This window comes from Mauremys reevesii, linkage group 16 (assembly GCF_016161935.1).
Source record: "Mauremys reevesii isolate NIE-2019 linkage group 16, ASM1616193v1, whole genome shotgun sequence".
Taxonomy (NCBI): Eukaryota; Metazoa; Chordata; order Testudines; family Geoemydidae; genus Mauremys; species Mauremys reevesii.
This window is the reverse complement of record NC_052638.1, coordinates 20,380,784-20,402,044: the sequence shown is the minus strand read 5'-3', so window position 1 is coordinate 20,402,044 and position 21,261 is coordinate 20,380,784. Positions and strand designations below refer to the sequence as shown.

General features: G+C 40.3%; 1 protein-coding gene across 7 annotated transcripts in view; it reads left to right on the top strand.

Moving 5' to 3' along the window:
• PHKB (phosphorylase kinase regulatory subunit beta) overlaps positions 1-21,261 on the top strand; it is a 187,166-nt gene that overhangs the window by 34,753 nt on the left and 131,152 nt on the right. For all 7 annotated transcript variants that reach the window (XM_039503735.1, XM_039503733.1, XM_039503740.1 and 4 more), the window contains 3 exons: positions 865-954; positions 7,365-7,503; positions 15,706-15,805. In XM_039503735.1, coding sequence (XP_039359669.1) covers positions 865-954; positions 7,365-7,503; positions 15,706-15,805 — 329 coding nt within the window. The remainder of the gene's footprint in view (positions 1-864; positions 955-7,364; positions 7,504-15,705; positions 15,806-21,261) is intronic.

Sequence of the window (21,261 nt, the reverse complement as noted above, 5' to 3'; positions counted from 1 at the left end):
ACATGCCACATATAGTTCTTACTGGTTATGAGGTTAAAAATGTCATGGATACACAGAAGCTTCACTGAAGAAGTCTTAACTTTAAAAATAAACTGAAGCGTAAGGAGATTAAATAATCATTTGGCTGTTCATGATCTTCTGGTTTCTTAAGCATGTAATGCTCCTTACTGTAACAAGAATGCATTAATTCTAGCTCTCTCTTTTGAAGGAAGGCACCTCAGTGCCTCTGACCTGATGAAGTGGTCACTCATGAAGTAGTTTAATTGTGGTGTAATTGTGCAAAGTTACATTGGTGTGCAATTTCTTTTTAAAATGGTTTTCATTTAATGCTGAGGTTTGTCTTAAATGTATAGGTAAACTAGTTCTGAAGAATACCTATAATAATATATAGGACTCTTGTCCTTTCTTCTCCTCTTCTAAATGCCTGGATTTAAATTCTGTAGCACCCAAGGAAATAGAACTCAAGGCTTTTTCTGAATGGAACTGTGTAGCTCATGTAGTAACAAGTGCAGATTTTCGGTAATTGAATGGTGGCTCTTACCCTGGAGGCATTTAGAAAGTGGTTGTTGTTGGCTAAGAGCTGGTGTGAGAGCTTGACTGTGGTTACAGCCTGTGAGCCTGACACTAGTGGGTTTTAGTATTGGACAATCATGTAAAATCAACTGGTTTACAGAAGAAGTAAAATTACATTTTGTAAGTGAATTGAAACTGAACAAAGTGTTATGTTTGTGTCTTAACATGCTTTTTCTTGCATAAATATTTAAGAGCATTTTTAAACAATATTCCTATGATAATTTATGGAAATAATTTTGATGTTGATTACTGTATTTTTAAATAAGTTTTTTTTGTGATTTCTTTCTTTAGGCTCTGTTTATGAACCACTTAAAAGCATTAACCTTCCAAGGCCAGAGGGAGAAAGTCTGTGGGATAAATTGGATCATTATTACAGAATTGGTAAGTAAAGTAAGGGGAACTCTTTGTAGTAGTCAAAAAATATTTGCAATGTAACTTGTTAAAATTCCTCAACTGCCATAAAATTCTTATCTGTATGAATGACAGTTGAAAAAAATTGTATAGTGAATTAGTTTGTCCTGTATACTATTTAAAAACTCAGGATCTTTCTCTAACTCTTTTCAAATCAACCTGCTGCTGATCAATTGCCATATTCAATAGGTCATGCTGATTTTTATTGGCTCTACTCTAAAAAATGACTACATAAATAGAGCAACTTCTAATTCAGCAGAATGGCTCCATAGGTGTATCTCTTTGAACACAGAGCGAGAAATAAATGTTTCGTATTTACCCATATTAGTCTTACAGAACCATTGCAGCTATGGGAGAGGGAGCTAGATTCTGTTGTTATGCATATTAAGTTAAGAATCATCTCAGTGAGTTGATATAGCTCCCAGGCTAGTCTTTTAGCCTAATGAAGGGGCCAATATATATCTGTAACTTCTGTCAGTGCAGACCCTGTTACCTATGTAATGAGTCACTACATAAAAATTGTGACATTACCGAGGGTATAATCTGGACTGTTGAACAACTGTGTCTTCTCAGTTCTCCAACCTGGGTGCCTTTTATACTACTTTGCTAGGAGAGCAATCACTCCTGGCCTGCTCTCACATAGCCTCCAGCATGTATATTACTCCCAGCTTTACTGTGCTTTGGCCAGCCACCCTTGAATTACCTTGCAAAGCAATACCATCAAATTCCCAGTCCGACTTTCCCCCAGAAATGTGCGTTTTGTACTGCCCAGCCCCTCTCTCATATAAAGTCCATTATTTATAAATAGAAAGTGATAGGCACAAATCCTGTTATCTCAAAATTGGAGTTTACCAAACACTTCAGTCTGAGCACACTGGTTTAAATAAAACAAGATTATTAACTACAGAAAGATTTTAAGCGATTACAAGTAATGAGTCATAAAAGTCAGAATTGGTTACAAAGAAATAAAAGGTAAAACGCAACTAACCCCTAACTTAACAAGCTAAGTGATTTCAAAGCAAAAGTGTCTCTCGCCACATATTTTAGCAGTCTTACTGGCTGAATTCCTTTCTGCCAGGATCCCTCCCCAATCCAGTGATGCTTCCTTTCTCCTTGCGATGCTGTGCACAGAGATGAAGGGAGAGATCTTTTGGGGACATTTGTTCCCCTTTCTTATAGTCCTCTTTTTTTCTTTGAAAATCATCTCCAATTGAGGTTCAGGAGACAGCACATCTGTGGGGAATGGGAATCTCCAGCTGTTATTTTACCAAAATGTAGATTTCTCATTGTCTTTTGTCTCTGAGGAACTGGTTTGTGCCTGCTTTTCTAAACTTGGAACATGTCTCAGCAATGTCATACAGTAGAATTTTATAACTCTGTACAATGTTGCCACACATATTTTACCAGGACAATGGTGATCAGCAAATTATGAGTTTTCAAATGATACTTCACAAGGCATACTTTACACAACATTTATCATAGTCTTCTAAAAATGATGAATATTGGGATACAGACTGTCACAGAAATATGTAAGTACCATAAAACACACAACGTCATAATTCTCAGATGCTGTCCAATATTCTATAAAAAGAACAAATATTTCTAGGAGTTTCAAAGTTTGTGTTGAAGTTATGTTAAAATAAACAATAAATAAAACTAGATCACTCATGCATTCTGAGTTCATATTTTTGTGTCATTTTATTCTCTTGCTGCGAGCTAACAGTGTAAAAATTGGCAGCAAAACTTGCAAATACCTTAAGATTTCATTAAAAATAACTCCTACATTTTGTGGGGGTGAAATTTGTACTTACTAGCAGAAGTCACAGCCGTAGTCCTGGTCAATGTAAAATTTTAAACCATCTAGATTAGCATAGGTTATTATTTCTTACTAGTTGCCTCTAAAGTGTTTGCTAATTTGTTATTTTTAAAAGCTAGGTTTATTATTTTTATTTTAAATTGAATCAGCCTATAAGAGAGGAACACTTGAGACGCATTTCAATATAGCATCATATCACTTCTGTTAATTTTCCTTGATGGTAATTAGTGTTCTTTTGGACTGAATGAAAGTTCAAACTATGTACTAAGTGATGGTGAAAATGATGGGCCCTTATGAAAGGTTATAGTCTTTAAATGGGAGGTGGAAAAGTCTGAAAGAAAGAAAAAGCTGTCAAGCAACATTGAAGGATCTTGCATAAAGCTTAACAGAAACTCAGTAAGAATTTAAAGGTATGCATAGGAAACCCTCTTGATGATTCAGGGGTTTTTTGATTTTTTTTTTTTTAAGTAGATTTTCTATGGCCAAAATAAAACTGCTAAAGTCTCTAGGCATTTCCCTTTGTGCAACTCGAGACTTAAAACATTAAAGCAAACTATGTAAACAGGGCAGCTGCCACTAAGATGCAGCTAAAATTAGTACTTCCTACACTTTCCCTCAACTCAGGGAGGCACTCCAATGAACTCTGAAATTCCAGTCTGAAACCCCTTCTGAGGTTGAACCTACATTCACACTACTGTGTTTTTTTTGGGTTTTTTTTGTTTTTTTTGGGGGGGGGGTCTCTCCTCAGCAGCATGGGAGAGGATACAAAAGGATTTGTACACTGTATCACCACAGTGGGCAAAAAATAATTTCTAATTTATTTCTTATTAAAATTATTTAAATACAAGTTTATTTTTAAAAGTAAACTGATTGTTAATTTCCAATTTAATAATGTAGGTTGAGGCCTAATTTTACTATAATCTATTAAAATAAAATAATATTAAACAGTACATGTGTTCTGCCAAAGTTTTAAAGAAAGTCATTTGACTGAACTAATGAAACTGTGACCAAGTACCTGGAACTAGAGGTTGTTGAAGTGCTAAACCAGTTTTTGATAATAGTAACCACTTCTACTCATGCAGAGAGAAAAATTTATTCTTTTCAGTTTATTGAACTAGTTCTGTTCACCAACTAGATTATTCAGAGTTGAGAAACCAGTTTGGAGTTCAAAAAACAGGAAAGCTTGTTTTCCTCTTCAATCTATGAATGAAAATGAGATATACTAGTTGTAAAATCTTGAAGGACATGTTCATTCAAAACAATCACTTCAACTCACTAACTACAGATAATAGTTCCTTTGTTCAATAAATCAGTTCTAAAAGTAAAACATGTTTTGATGAACTTCTTGATATTTATGTATCCAGCACACATAAGGTAGTTTTACTTAAAAGCATTTAATATTTTTATCAGTTTGTACATGTTTAATTTAATTTGAATTTTCATCCAGATAAAGCTTGACACAAATCACAAGTAAAAATATTAATCCTCATCTAGTAAATGAGAAATGACTCACCATTTAAAAAAAAAAAAGTAAAAAGTCTGAAAAGAGCAACACTCTGATGCAGAAACTACAGAACCCGAACCACCAAAAAAGAAAATCAGCCTTCTGCTGGTGGCATCTGACTCAGATGATGAAAATGAACATGTTGATCTGCACTGCGTTGGATCGTTATTGAGCAGAACCCATCATCTGCATGGACACATGTCCTCTGGAATGGTGGTTAAAGCATGAAGGGACATATAAATCTTTAGCGCATCTGAAACGTAAATATCTTGCGGTGCCAGCTATAACAGTGCCATGTGAACGCCTGTTCTCACTTTCAGGTGACATTGTAAACAAGAAACAGGCATCTTTATCTCCTTCAAATGTAAACAAACTTGTTTGTCTGAATGATTGGCAGAACAAGAAGTAGGACTGAGTGGACTTGCATGCTTTAAAGTTTTACATTGTTTTATTTTTGACTGCAGTTATTTATTTGCACATAATTCTATATTCGTAAGTTCAACTTTCATTTTAAAGAGATTGCACTACAATACTTGTATTAGGTGGATTGAAGAAATAGTATTTCTTTAGTTTTTACAGTGCAAATATTTGTAATAAAAATAAATATAAAGTGAGCACTGTACACTTTGTATTGTGTGCTGTAATTCAAATCAATATATTTGAAAATGTAGAAAACAGCCAAAAATATTTAAATAAATGGTATTCTATTATTAACAGCACCATTAATTTTTTTTAATCGCTTAACAGCCCTAAATGAAACACTTTTTATTTAGTGACTTCTGTAGCTTCAGATGTTGGTAGGTTTTTTTGCAAGAAGCTAAAGTTTTACACTTATAACTGTGAGACGTAGAAATTTCCCTTTTACTTACTAAGATGTGTTGCTGTTGCTGATTTCTGGGTTCCTATGATAGTTACTGAGCACTGTTAGGGCTTGTCAACACTGGCAAGTTTCTGCGCAGAAAAGCAGCTTTTTTAACTCAAAGTGCAGACATGAACACACTGCCAAGGCACTTTGTGCACAGAAACTCCTCAGTTGCAGCGCTGGAAAAAAAACCCTCCTCCACTAGAGTTGTAAGGCTATTTGCACAGAGGCCCCAGCACTCTGTTGCCAGTGTAGACACTTCATTGTTTTCTGTGCTGTAATTGGCCTCTGGAGCTGTCTCATAATGCCTCAAGTGACCGCTCTGCTCATTGTTTTGAACTCGGCTGCCTGGAGACATGTGCCCCTCCCCTTTCAAAGCACCATTTCTGCAGCGCTTGTGTGCTGTGCTGATCTGCTCCGAGAGACAAAGCAAACCATTAATGTTGAATGCTCGTGCTGTTGAACACAGAGACAGGTGTATGTGTGTGTGTATGTGTGACAGAGAGAGATTGCTGTGCAGACCGCCCAGGGAGAGAGGCGGCAGGCTGATGTCGGGGCTTCCCCCTCCCCCCTACTACTGTCTGAATTTACAAGACAGCATGCTGACACACTCTCTGTCCCCTAAAACACACTGTCTCTCTCCCCACCTCCATACACACACACACATTCCCCCCTCCTCTCCCCTAGGCCACTTCAGTTGAAAAGCAGCTGGCAATGTAGTAGGATGCCCATGGAACAATGGGATTGGAAAAGCTGCATCATGTGATGCTGTGCCTGCCCCATGAGGCACTGCAAACCCTTCCCAAAGTACCCTGTGGCCAGTTGCACAGTGGGATAGCTACCACAGTGTACTGCTGTCTTTGCCATTGTAAGAGCTGCTAATGTGTATGTGCTCCAGTGTCATAAGGAATACAGTGTGAACACACAACAGCAGTTTAATTACAGCATTTTAATAAAAGTAGTATAACTTGTGGCACAGAAACTTGCCAGTGTACTTGCAGAGCTTTTGCGCTGTAAGTTTCACCAGTGATAGGGAACCGGTGAAAGAAAAGCGCTGGTTTGTGTACTCAATTCCTCAGGCGTCAGAGAGTGCTTATACTAGCAGCACTTCCATTGCTGATGAGAGCAGTGCTGTAGGGCAGCTATCCCACAGTGCAGCTCTCTTGATAGGTCTTGTGGGAAGGGGTGTGTGTGTGTGAGCGGAAGGCATTCTGGGTCCCTGCTCAGTGCCCCCTGATGCACTGTTTCATGTCCCAGCAGCCCCATTACTTCCTTGTTTATTTCGCGGCATTTTTAAAAAATCCCTGCTGCCTGGCTGCTTTCCCCACCACATCTACAAGTAAAGGGAAAGGGAGTTTCAAACTTCCAGTGGCTTACAGCGGGAGGGGGAGGTGTCCGTTTACCTGGTGTCAGAGCAGTGGAGATGCTGGCCAGAGTGGCTACTTTTGGAACTGTGGGTTATCCTCCAGAGGCCAAAAGGTGTTTACACAGATAGAATATGTCTTCACTTTCACAACAGCGCAAAAAGAACAGCAGAAAAACTGTATGCCTCTCGTGAATGTCGTTTTCTGAGTTTCACCGCAAAAAGTCATTAACCAGTGTAGACGCTCCGATGGTTTTAGTGCAAAAAAGGGAGATTTTGCACTTTAAATGGCAAGTGTAGACATAGACTTAATGCACAGTGATCAGTGTGTATACAAGAAAAATGCCTGAATAATCCAGAATTGTTTCCATTGGGCAAAGAGGATTATTTAAACTCTGTCTGTCCTTGAAACCTTTTCGGGACAAATCAAAATACTGTAGACTTTTATTTAAATTACATTTTAAAAAATGCGGTGCCCATGCAAGCAAATTCAGACTATTGGAGTGGCTTGCATTGAGATGCTTCTAATGTAAATAGGCTGTGATTATAGCTATAAACTTATTTTTAATCAGAACTTCCTTTGAATACTGATTTTGAAGAAATATTAGCGTAGGAGAGAATGATAAAAGCCATGGCATATATGGTGGGGGAGGGAGGAGGGGAAATTACCTTGTTTTTGGATCTCTGGTTGGTTTGTTGTTTTTTCTCTTGTTTTTATTTCCATTGCGTAGTTCTCTTATAGGTTGTCTGCACTTTATTCCTAACTTTCTTCCCCCTTAAGCTTAATTTAGGCGTGGAGGAAATTGAAATCTTAAAGATTTGTTTTTCTTTGCAGTCAAGTCAACGGTGTTGCTTTATCAAAGTCCAACAACTGGTCTCTTCCCCACAAAAACGTTTGGTGACAACCAGAAGGCAAAGGTGCAAGACAGTCTTTACTGTGCTGCATGTGCTTGGGCATTAGCACTTGCATATAGGTAAATTGTTTTTCTTCTGATTGTAAAGACTGTTAAAAATTATCCCATGTTTTGATTTTATGGTGTTGAATACTGTAGAAGCATCTAACCGAGAGACATCCTTTATCAAAGATAGTTTTGTAAACCTATGGAAATGAAAAAGGTATAAGAAGCATGTATAAATGTGCATATTGCCAGTTTAATAACTGTCACTTGACTTTCATAGGTTAGAAAACTGATTTTTTATTTATTTATTTTTGAGCATAACCTTTTGAGATGTTTTGTCTTCACGTAAGCACCTCTTCTAAATTTTCACTGTCACCGGTGTTTTGAGGCAGTATGATTAAGGCATGTTGTCAAAAATTCTTATGGTAGCGAAGAATATTCAAAGTAGTACTACTTCCTGAGTGAGTGGAACATGTGATGATAAATAAAGATAGGAAGAGGCTTGAGAGTGGTGGCAGCTGGAAGCAATTAGATTGAGTCCTAGAAGACAAACTGAGATTTGAGAAGTAACAAGAATGATTCTTGATAGGAAAGAGGCCAAAGAGTATTTTAGTAATCCAACCATAAAGCACCAATTTTGTTAAAGGGTGGAGCGTGAATTCGTTTTCCGCCTCTCAAATTAGGGCTTGTTTATACTAGTTTCTTAACTCAAGTAATTGCCAGCACCATTATAGGGTCTAAACTAGACACGCCCTGAATATGTTTTGGGTTACAGATGATAGTGGTTATAGGTTTAGTGTAATTGGCAGTCTATTAACCTGAGATACGAAACTCTAATGTAGACTTACGTGAAGGGTAAATTTGCTTATATGAAAAAGGATGTCTTTTATTGCAGCCCTGTTTTCATAGTTTAAGAACTTATTTTTTAGGACTATTCTACAGTTTTTACTAGCATAACTATGTCAGTAAGTAGTGTGATTTTTGCCATCATAGTTTTGCTGAAACTCTAGTATAGGCACACTAATATCAATATAAATTTGCCTTTTACTGGCATAGCTTATTTTGGTTTATAAAACAGAAGGAGCTCTACCAGTAGAAGTACTTCTTATATATCTGTATAAATGTGTCACATTAATGAGTTTTTGCCACCTGAACTATAACAGTACTGCTAAAATTGCAAAACTTTTAAAAATGTAGACAGGCCATTAGGTTAAAGGGCAGAGAGAACCTTTAAGAGAAAACGTTGATACGGCATTGAAGCAAAACATGAGTTTTTTTGCAGTATGAATCTTTTCCCCTACCATTTTTGAAGATAAAATTAAAATGCAGTTCTAATCTGAAAAGTGAATTTAGGAAATTAGGTAGTAGGGCTCCACGTTTGTCTTGACTCCAGATTAGATTTTATCAATGTAACTTGATTTTTTTTCCTATCAGTCCTATTAATTCAGCCTGGTACCTGGAAGATAAACTGGGTTCTTTCCTTCTCAGACATCAGCACTGATAAATTTTGCAGGCCAAATTTTTGCCTTCAGTTACACTGGTGCACTTCCACTGTGTACTTGTTATTGTATATTTATAACTAGAGGCAGAATGTGACCCAATAATTGAACCGTAGTTTTGATTATGAATGAGAAAATAAAAACCTTGTTCTTCGAGTAGTGTCCCTGTGGGTTCTCCACTGTAGGTGTATGTGCGCCCCTGCGCCTCTAATCGGAGATTTTTGGTAGCAGTGTCCGTTGAGCCTGTACACGTGGTCTTTCTCCCCCATGGTCTGCCTCGAGGCTATTTAAACACTGGGCCAGCGAACCACGCTCACTTCCTTCTCAAAAGTCTTTTTGGCCTGGAACAGAGTGAGCAGTCGTCCCTTCTTTATCTGTGTCATTCGCATAAGTAGTAGTAGTTTTTGTTTATTTATTCTCCTTAGTAGTTAGTGTTTCCTTACTTTCTTTTTTAATCCCAAAGGAGTTTAAAAAAAAAAAAAAAAAGGTAAAAGAACTTTAGTTTCCTGTCCTATCTGGGGGCATACCTCCCCACCCCCTGGGCATTTAGTAGACTTTAAGTTTTTTTCAGTTTAAAAAAGGAAAAGGTGATGATTTTAAGAATTTTCTGGATCTTACCAAGAGGATGGCATATGAGCTGCAGATTCCGCGACAGGAAGTGGCAGGTAAACATCACAAGCTGGTGGATATTCTGCACACCTCATCCAGAATTGCCCTCCCAATTAATGAGGCGATTCTAGATCCTACCAAAGTCATCTGGCAGACACCAGCCTTCATCGCACCACCAGCAGCAGAGCCAAAAATAAAAATAATTAATATATTACATCCCTCCCACAGAGGCAGACTTTGTTCAACATCCGCAACCCAACTCCATCATAGTGAATGTGGTTAATGCACGAAGCAAGCAACATAATGTCAAGTCAACCCCATACAGTTGGGCTTGACAAGATGGCATATTTGTCGTTGACATTACCGTTTAGAGTCACAAATTACCAAACTGTCATGGCCAAATACAATTGTATTAATTATGGGAAACTCAGTGCATTTCTAGAACATTTACTAGAGACACAAAAAAAACAGTTTCAGACCATTCTTAGGCCTGGTCTACACTACGAGTTTATCTCGAATTTAGCAGCGTTAAACCGAATTAACCCTGCACCCGTCAACACAATGAAGCCCTTTATTTTGATATAAAGGGCTCTTAATATCTATATCTGTACTCCATCCCGATGAGGGGAGTAGCGCTGAAATCGGTATTACCATTTCAAATTAGGGTTAGTGTGGCCGTAATTCGATGGTATTGGCCTCCGGGAGCTATCCCACAGTGCGCCATTGTGACCGCTCTGGACAGCAATCTGAACTCGGATGCACTGGCCAGGATGCACAAGCCCCATGAACTTTTGAATTTCATTTCCTGTTTGCCCAGCATGGAGCGCTGATCAGCACAGGTGACCATGCAGTCCCAGGATCAAAACAGAGCTCCAGCATTGACCGTGTGGGAGATACTGAAGCTGATCTCTGTATGGGGAGATGAATCTGTTCTATCAGAACTCCGTTCCAAAAGACGAAATGCCAAAACATTTGAAAAAAATCTCGAAGGCCATGATGGACAGAGGCCACAACAGGGACTCAACACAGTGCTGCGTGAAACTTAAGGAGCTGAGACAAGCGTACCAGAAAGCCAAAGAATCAAATGGAAGCTCACGGAGGGAGGGCTGACTGACGACTGTAGCTGTCCCACAGTTCCCGCAGTCTCTGAAAACCATTTGAATTCTTGGCTGAGCTCCCAAAGCCTGAAGGGTCAAAAACATTGTCGTGGTGGTTCAGGGTATATGTTGTCAGTCTCTCCCCCGTGAAAGCAAAGGGGAAAAAATCGTTTCTCGCCTTTTTTCAATGTCACCGTATGTCTACTGGATGCTGCTTGCAGACGCGGTGCTGCAGCACTACACAGCAGCGTCCCCTTCCCTTCCCTTGCCTTGTGGACGGCAGATGGAACAGTAGGACTGGTATCGGTCATCGTCGTCCCATGAGTGCTCCTGGCTGGCCTCGGTGAGGTCGGCCAGGGGTGCCTGGGCAAAAATGGGAATGACTCCAGGTCATTCTCTTCCTTTAAGCTTTGGCTAATGGAGATTCAGTCCTGCCTGGAATATCATGGCACCTGGAGGCTGCCCTCCCCTCCCCCATTTGATCACTGCTTGCAGAGGCAATAAAGTCAGTGTTGTTTCTTATTCATGCATTCTTTATTACTTCATCACACAAATGGGGGGATAACTGCCACGGTAGCCCAGGAGGGGTGAGGGAGGAGGGAAGCAATGGGTGGGGTTTTTGCAGGGGCACCCCCTAGAATGGCATGCAGCTAATCATTTCTGCGGGATGTCTGGGGCTCTGACCCGGAGCGGCCGTTTGCCTCTCTGGTTCTTTAGTAGGCTTGTCTGATATTCTAGGCAGGACTGACTCTCCATTAGGCAAAACTTAATGAAGAGAGTGACCTGGGGAGTCATTCCCATTTTTGTCCAGGCGCCCCCAAACGACCTCACCGAGGCCGGCCAGGAGCACCCATGACAGCAGCAGACGGTACAGTATGACTGGTAACCGTCTTTCCTAACTTGCAAAAGGCAAGGGGATGCTGCTGTGTAGCACTGCAGTACTGGATCTGTCAGCAGCATCCAGGAGACATACGGTGACAGTGAAAAAAGGTTGAACGGGCTCCATGGTTGCCATGCTACGGCGTCTGCCTGGGCAATCCAGGGAAAAGGGCGCAAAATGATTGTCTGCCGTTGCTTTCACGGAGGGAGGATTGACCGACATTTACCCAGAGTCACCCTCGACACTGTTTTTGCCCCATCATGCATTGGGATCTCAACCCAAAATTCCAATGGGTGGGGGAGACTGCGGAAACTATGGGATAGCTACAGGATAACTACCCACAATGCAACGCTCCGGAAATGGACGCTAGCTTCGGTACATGGACGCACACCGCCGAATTAATGTGCTTAGTGTGGCTGCATGCACTCGACTTTATACAATGTTTCCAAAAATCGGTTTCTGTAAAATCGGAATAATCCCGTAGTGTAGACATACCCTTAGAGACCATTCTCAGTTAATTGCCAGACTGGTGCTAGAAACAGCACTGGATATAGCTAATGAAACCTAATTTATGAGTTCCGGAGGCCTCAACAAGTCTCCTGGTGGATGGATTTTGATCTGTTTCAAACTATCAGTTCATGCAGACTCAGTCAAAAATAAATAAGCTATACAAAAATGTCTACTTTCGATGTATCTTTTTATTGTCACTCCTTTTACCTGACTCTTTGAAATGAGGTTTCTGGCTGAATAGCTTTGTAAAATTCCAGTTCTCTAACTTTTATAAGTATAGCTTCATTTCTAAATTTCTGTTTGGAGTATAGCCCCAAAACCTGTGACAATCATAATAAAAAATTGTAACACTTTTTTCCACTCCCATAACATTATGTAAACAGCTTTTTAAATTTCACTTACCAAGAACGTCAAGAGTATCTTGTGAGCTCCCTGTTTCGCTAACCTATATAAATGGTCTTCACAACACATTGATTGCAGTAACTTTTTTTCACTACATTTTTTGCTATGTAACCCTTTGCTGGGGTGCTCCTCCGAACAAGGGGACATTGGATATCACAGGGAAGGGCTTATTTCACAGTCCAGCTTGCATTTTTCACAGCTGTTAAATTGGTAGGGCCCTAGCTATAATCAATGCCTGAATGAACTCCTTTCCAAATTTTACCCAAATCTTAGGTCTTCTGTTCCGTATACCCTTCCTTCCTAGCCCCAGCTTGTTTGAACCGTAGCCTAGGAAAGTGAGCAGCACTTTTAACTGGAGTTAATTTATAGTATGATTTGAAGAATAATGGGAGCCATGTTGCTCCCATCATTATTTATGGGTAAATTCCCTGCAATTCATGCTAATGTGGTACTCTTTTAAAACATTACTTCTCCATGTTTAGTATTCCACATTCTTTTTCGAGCAGATAATGCTGAGCAAGATGGTGTTAGTTCAACTGTACTGTATTTATGAGAAGGGAAGAATGACTTGAGAATAATGAAAAATTTAGTCCCTACTAACAGCCAGTATCACACCGTAAGAAGATAATCATTTTTGCCAGCACAATTCAATTATATTTTTAGTTGAAGAGCTAATTATAATTCATTATAATATAGAGAATTTTTGTTCAAGTGCTCATGATCTATTATATAGATAAAAATGTGGGTTAGATTTTACCCTTCCTTAATCTATATTATTTATTGATCAAAATTGTATATCTCTGTGGCTTTGCTTGAAAGATGAATTTAAAATTGTTTGACTCCTCAAAACTGCTTTTTTGCTTTCATAACAGTTCATGTTACAGACATACCTTTGCATAGCCTTATTTTTTATGACTACTCCCTAATTATTCATGGTGGCTGCAAAAGAAAATAAAATGTTTTATGTTTAATTTCACTCTTATGCTTGAAACATATTATAAAAGGCTAGCAATAAATGTAGTAATTGAGAGTATTAAAATATTAAAAGGGAGCCAGGATTTGAAAAGCATGGTTGTTGCCCCTATTATCCATTTGTATTGAAGAAATTCCTTACATCTTTCTTTTCATTTAATTTTTTAATTCCTCCCCTTTGTGGATGAAGCAGAAATGTTTGGAAGGATGGAAGAAACAGAGATATTGGAAAGGAAAGATTGATAGGGGAGTGCTGAATACCTCATGTTTACAGTAGCTGACAGACAAACAAAGGCCGGTGAGAAAAGGAGTGATACAAATCTTGCGGGAGTGATGTAAAGTCTTTGCTTCCTGATATCTGGAGACATACAGCATGATATATGGGATTTATTTTGTATCAGAGGGGTAGCCATGTTAGTCTGTTATCCACAAAAACAACAAGGAGTTCGGTGGCACCTTAAAGACTAACAGATTTATTTGGGCATAAGCTTTCGTGGGTAAAAAAAACCCACTTCTTCAGATGCATGGAGTGAAAATTACAGATACAGGCATAAATATATATTGGCATATGAAGAGAAGGGAGTTACCTTAAAAGTGGAGAACCAATGTTGAAGGCCAGTTTAGTCAGGGTGGATGTAGTCCACTCCCAATAATTGATGAGGAGGTGTCAATACCAAGAGAGGGAAAATTGCTTTTGTAGTGAGCCAGCTACTCCCAGTCCCTATTCAAGCCCAAATTGATGGTGGTAAGTTTGCGAATGAATTTTAGCTCAGCAGTTTCTCTTTGAAGTCTGTTTTTGAAGTTTTTTCTTGTTGAAGGATGGCTACTTTTAAATCTGTTATTGTGTGTCCAGGGAGACTGAAGTGTTCTTCTACTGGCTTTTGTCTGTTACCATTCTTGATGTCGGATTTGTGTCCATTTATCCTTTTACGTAGAGACTGTTCAGTCTGGCCAATGTACATGGAAGAGGGACATTGCTGGCACCTGATGGCATATATCACAGTAGTAGATGTGAAAGGGAATGAGCCTCTGCTGGTGTGGTTGAGTCCTATGATGGTGTCGCTAGAGTGGATATGGGGACAGAGACGGCAATGGGGTTTGTTATAGGGATTGGTTCCTGGGTTAGTGTTTCTGTGGAGTGGTGTGTAGTTGCTGGTGAGTATTTGCTTCAGCTTGGGAGGCTGTCTGTAAGTGAGGATTGGCCTGCCTCCCAAGGCTTGTGAGAGTTGGGGGTCGTTTCCCTGGATAGATTGTAGCTGGTTGATGATGCACTGGAAAGGTTTTAGCTGGGGACTGTATCTGATGGTCAGTGATGTTCTCTTGTTTTCCTTGTTGGGCCTGTCCTGTAGTAGACTGACAGAGCGAGACGGGTATCCAGAAATCACCTGTTTCCTCACTTCCCCAAGTGGGTATTGTAGTTTTAAGAATGCTTGATAGAGATCTTGTAGGTGTTTGTCTCTGTCTGAGGGATTGGAGCAAATGAGGTTGTATCTTAAGGCTTGGCTGTAGACAACAGATCGTGTGATGTATCCTAGATAGAAGCTGGTGGCATGTAGGTAAATATAGCAGTTAGTAGGTTTCTGATATAAGGTGATGTTTATGTGACAATCACTTACTTGCACTGTAGTGTCCAGGAAGTGGATCTCTTGTATGAACTTGTCTAGGCTGAGGTTGATGGTGGGATGGAAATTGTTGAAATCCAGGTGGAATTCTTCAAGGGCCTTCAAGTGGTAAATTGTGTTCCCTTAGTGCAATTACACTTCTTCTGTGAGAACAGAGTTCCTTCCAGTCCTTTAATTGCATGACCAGTTTAGTGTGATTGGGCATTCTTTGCTCTCAGGAGGCCCAGGACCTAGTCAAAATAGGTGCTATAAGCCAGAACTCAGTTGCAGTGTGGGGAAGATGGCACAGTTCTTGCATTGATGTTACTGTCCTTGGTTCTCCACAATGTTGTTGACTTTCTTTAGAACATTTTGGGAAAAATAAGAAAAAAAATTGGAGTAAAAAAAATTTATCAAGGAACTTGAGTTAAGAGCTTTAATAGCACTCTTCACTCAACCACTTACTGTGTTATACAGGCAAATTTGTAGTCCACAGTTCTTTTTGCTAAGGCACAGCATAAACTGAAAAATGTGCATTGTATCATGTTAAAAATGACAGGACTCTAAATGTATTAACATTAATGGGTGTCGCTATAATATAGTGTTTAACTATGTAGTTAAATACTTAATTATCAAAAGCACTACTACCTTTAACTTTTTTCCTAATGCATTTGCAGTTTGTTTCATGGGTTATTTCTCTCACTCAGGCGCATTGATGATGACAAGGGAAGGACACATGAGCTGGAACATTCTGCCATAAAATGTATGCGAGGAATTCTCTACTGCTGTATGCGCCAGGCTGATAAGGTAAAAACACTGCAGTGTGGACACAAGCGCTCACTTAATTCTAAAGGATTAATTTAACTATAAGCAGTAACATCTTCCAAATACAGATAAAATTAAAAAGGCAACATAATACTTCAGTGCAGTCCAGCTAAGAAAGGACTGCTCTGATTTTTCTGGGCCCAGCCATGTGAAAATGTGAAAGGTAAGAAAAGCTTCACCCTGTGTATAAATGATGGAATATATATTTCAAAATTACCTTTTTCGAATTACTCTTCAAATTTGAGCCTATGACAGGCAGCCATCTAACCAAAATGTTAGTAGTTTGAGATATAGTCAGTATAGTGGTCCTATCAATCATAACAATGAGTAATGTTTTCAGCATTTATGACCTGATATTCAGAACGGCTGAATACCTGCAACTCCCATAGAAATCAGTGGGAAATGAGAGTGCTCAGAACGTTTCAAAATCAGGTCATTGACTTAGTGATTTTCTATGGAAGGATGTGGGATTATCGGGAGCTCCTTCCTTTCCTGACCTCAGAAACCTAGAGAAAAGGAGCTTTCAACACTATGTGGTACTTCCTTGCCACTGAATTTCAGATGTTAAGAGCAAGGTACCCTGCTATTGAAGTGATGCTGGAACTTTCTTGGTCAATTGACCAAGCAGATCATTGAGTTTACTGGTCATCACTTCTCTATCTCTTTGTGGCTTAGTTTTACATTGTAATAAGTAGGTACTAGCGGAGCACCATCAACATACTCATTCCATGATCTGCCTGTTAGCAGACTCTGAATATTCTGGGATTATAACTGTCTTCCCCCCCCCGCATCCATAGTTAAGGTTCCTAGGGAATATCTTGAAATTTCAGAATTTTGTGTAATTACGTTCTCTCACATAATACACTATTAGTGGTGGGGTTTTGTCTCTGTGTGTGTCTGCATTCATGTGTACGATGTAGGGGGTAAGGTAGCCAAGGACAGTGGATGAGTTAAAGGGACTCTGTCTGAAACCTTGTATATACTGTTATTCCGAGTATAACTGAAAAGGAAAAGAGAGGATTTTTTTTCTCTATTTTGTTTACTTTGGGCATTTGACATTACTTAGTACATAGTCAATTTCACTGTTTTGTTTGATGGCCTGTTGTGCTTAGTGTCTTGTACTCTAGCATATAATTACATCACTCTCATGTACTGCTTTGTGGGACCTTACATACACTCTGTTCTCTGAGATCTGCGGGAAGAAATTCATCAGTAATATAACAGCAGGGTTGTTGCTTTTTCTATGTCCTGGGTCAAAGGGATGACCTCTTTTCCTAGCCCCTGCATGGAGTGGGAAGCAGCAGGAACTGAGATGCAGTTTAGTAGGCCCTTTTTTTCAATCTCTCGATTCTGTACAATGCTGAGGGAGCAATAGGAGCCTGACCGTGATGAGACACTCTCAGTCCCTGGACCTCTACCGAGACCCCAGGTAGAAAATGAAACCTGGAGACAGGGAGACCCTTTTTTCTCCCCTTTTCAGTTCTCTGTATAGGGCTGCGGGATGGTAGCCCTTCATTTCCCAATATGGGGCCGTTGAGCAATGAAATGCACAACATACTTCTCTACAAGTCCCAGAAAAGAGTGAAGCAGTTGGGAGGCTTCCATGCTGTTGGTTTTTTTTTTTTTTTTTTTTTTTTGAAGGTGAAATAATAAACAGGAGTGTGACCAAGGGGGAATTGAGACAGTGGTAATCAAATAAATGTAAGGCATGCTATTTAAAAGATGTTCTCTCTGAAATTTGAGTTAATTTTTAAATTGTTCAATGTCAAATTCTTATTAACATTGTCAGGTTAAAATAAAGTACCCATCCTTTCTGTGTGGGTTGATTTGACAAGGTGATATGAAGCTGTTGTAAGAGAGAGAGAATTCATCTAGGATTACTTATGAGCAGGTATCCCCAAGAGACTGAGATTTGAACTTTATGAATGGAGTCTTTTTTAAAAACCAGGAATTTGTGTATCCATTTTATTTCATGTAACTTCTATTTTGTGTTAATTTCTAAAGAGCTATGTTTGGCCACATATGAGAAGGTGTGGGGATAAAGATGGAGGAGTGATGGATCTTTCTGTAACTGCTTTTAAAGTTAAAATCTGCTGCTTTAAGTTTATGTTTTTAAATGCTGCATATTTCTCTCCTTAACATACAGGAGTTTGTTGTGGAGAAAGAATCAGAGGGGGATGTGAATAATAAACAGTAAATAAGCATTGATTTAATGTTATGTATATACTGGCTGTCATTTGTTACCTTGGTTACTGTGTGTGGGGCTCTATTCAAGCAATGGAGTAGCAGAAGCAATGTGAGATGCCATTAGACACACAATTCCAACTGGAATTGTCTACAAAACATATACTGTACTTTTACAGTGGAGAGATTTATACTAGGAAAAGCATGAGTATGTATGTCAAAAATGACTGCACTTGAAATCAGTATATAATATTGCTTGTGGCTCACTAATTACACTGATTGCCTTTCTGATCGCAGTAGAAGACAAACTATAACCTGAAGAATTTCTGTAATATACTGATATACTCACTGTTGTCTACACACGTACAAATACATATTAAGTAAATTGTATTATGCTGTCATCCAGCATGTGAATTCCATTCCTCATTCATAGGCTATGTTGCATCTGTAATATGTACTGTGATAAATATGGCTTGTTGATAGAACAAGAAGTGTAAGAATGGTGTTGTGATGCTGTAGAAGGCAGACCTTATAGAGGCAATAATTGTGGTTATGGCACCAACTATTTATTGTACTGTATTGCTGTACTGCTTGAAGAATTATGGAATGGGATCGTCTATTGGACATTCTGCTTTGGACATGGGAAGGCTCCTCACTTGTCCTTCCCTGAGAGTTTGTTTTTTATTTTTATTTTCCTGGGATGCTCTGTCTTCCTCGCAGTTACTTGGCAGTCCAAATTAGGTTCGTAGTTTTGTGAAATAATGGAGTGTGTATGTCACAATGAAAAGGGAAGCAAAAGGAAGTTATGCGGCACCACCATGGTTCTTTCTTACTCGTCTGCTGTTCTCCTGTTGCACTTAACAAATCTTTCTCTCTGGCTGGGATTTTCCAAAGCGGCTTAGGTGCCCAACTCTGATCAAATTTTAATGGGACTTGGGTGCCTAAATCCCTTAAACTGAGATTTTCAAAGCCGTCATGTAAATTTCTTCATCCGCCTTCTGTCATTCTCATTTTCCCTTCACAGCTTCAATCTAGACTTTTTGTTTTCAAGCCCTGTTGTCTGCTCTACTCTTTACTTCCGTCTGGTTTTCGTTCTTCTTAATGTAGATCAGATCAGGAGTTGTAGCCATGTTCTAATAAAGATACACATAGCTCCACTGAAGCCAAATGACACTAGCCAAGCTTCTGGCCCATAGTTTATAACCATGCACTCATGTAATGTTTTTTAAAATCTTTTCTATGTTAGTTTGATAACACTAATGAAAAACATCTTTTCTTTTTGTTGCCATCTCTTTAGTCCCTTCTGTATTTCTTTCACTTTCCATTCTATCTTTTGGTTCCTTTCTTTCTTCTCCAGTCTTATAGCTTTTTACAAACGCACATCCCATTCACTCCATGCCATCTTAACCACATCATAACTACTTGAAAATATTTTGCTTCTTTACCTTCAGAAAATAAACTAGGTAAGTGGTATTGGGAGTGAAAGACAAGGCACTTTCTGATTTGTTTCCAAAGATGTATATAAGAAGCATTGATGCTTGTGAGTCTCCATCATTGGAGATTTTTTAGAGAAGGTTAGACAAGTGGAATGGTCTAGATCAGTAGTCTCCAACCTTTTTATGCCCAAGATCACTTTTTGAATTTAAGGGCAACCCAGGATCTACCCCACCCCTTCCCTGAGGCCCTGCTTCTTCCATCCCCCCCCCCCCTCATCGCTCACTGTCCCCCACCCTCACTCACTTTCACCAAGCTGGCGCAGGGTTTTGGGAGGGGGTGCGGGCTCTGGGCTGGGGCTGAGGGGTTCGGAGTTTGGGAGGGGGCTCTGGGCTGGGCAGGGGGTTGGGGTGCAGGAGGGGGTGAGGGATGCAAACTCAGAGAAGGTGTTTGGGTACAGGAAGGGACTCCAGGCTGGGGCAGACTGTTGGGGTGCAGGAGCGTGTGCAGGGTGCTGGCTCTGGGAGGTGGGTAGGGCTTGGGCAGGGGGTTGGGGTGCAGGAGGTGTATGGGGTCAGGGCTGGGGCAGGGTTGGGGTGCAGGAGGGGGTATGCGGTGCTGGCTCCGGGAGGGGGCTCAGGGCTGGGGGTTGGGGTGCGGCCTCCTGCCAGGCGGCACTTACCTCAGTCATCTCCCGGCCGGCAGCACAGTAAGGCTAAGGCAGGCTCCTGCCCTGACCCCATGCTGCTCCTGGAAGGGGCCAGTGCTCCCCTGTGGCCCCTGGGGAGAAGCTGGCTCCCTGGGGCACGTGGCTCTCTGTGCTGCCTCTCTCTGCAAGCACCACCCCCAACCTCCCATTGGCCTCTGTTTCCCCTTCCTGGCCAATGGGAGCTGTGGGGGCAGTGTTTGCAGGCAGGAGCAGTGCAGAGAGAGACACACACACACGCAGCGCCATTGGGGCGTGCTGGCCGCTTCCAGGCTCTGCCATGGCTGGAAATCGTGATTGACTAGGAGAGTCCCCAGGATTGACCAGTTGATTGTGATCTATTATGACCACTGGTCTAGATAATACTTAGTTCTGCCATGAGTGCAGGGGACTGAACTAGATGACCTTGAGGTCCTTTCCTATGATTCTATGTTTTGGGGATCACTCAGACCAGTAAAGGGTTCTGTCACCGCCTGTCTTGTAACTTTGGGTGCCTTAATGTTATGCTCTATGGCTCAGAATCCTGACACTAGGAGCCGGCCCATAAGCTTAAAGGTCTCATCCTGCCTTCTACCATCTTAGTTACTCCTTGCAGGGTGATCCCAACAGTTCTTCTAGTCCTGAGTGTCTGCAAATCCACCTAGATTGAGTTTTAAATTGCCAGATACTCAAATTTTTCCCCTCCAGTTCATCACACCAAAGGTGTGAAAACAGCCCCCAGTTATCAGTTCATTTTCGGGGACATACTCCACGCAGTTTGCACATCAGCGCCCTAGTTGGGATAAAAATAAGCAAAAAATGTATTTGATATCAAAATCACAGATTCAAAGATGAAATATCAGAGGGGTAGCCCTGTTAGTCTGGATCTGTAAAAGCGGCAAAGAGTCCTGTGGCACCTTATAGACTAACAAACGTATTGGAGCATGAGCTTTTGTGGGTGAATACCCACTTCGTCGGATGCATTTGAATTGTCATTTGGAGGCAGCCCCTGTTTCTGGATAAAAAGCCTGGTGACTCATGGTTTTACAGAGTGGGGGGAATTCTCTGTTGCCTCAGTGTCTTTCCATTAACTTTAATGGTTCATCATTGTCTTTTCCTGGTTTGGACATTGGGT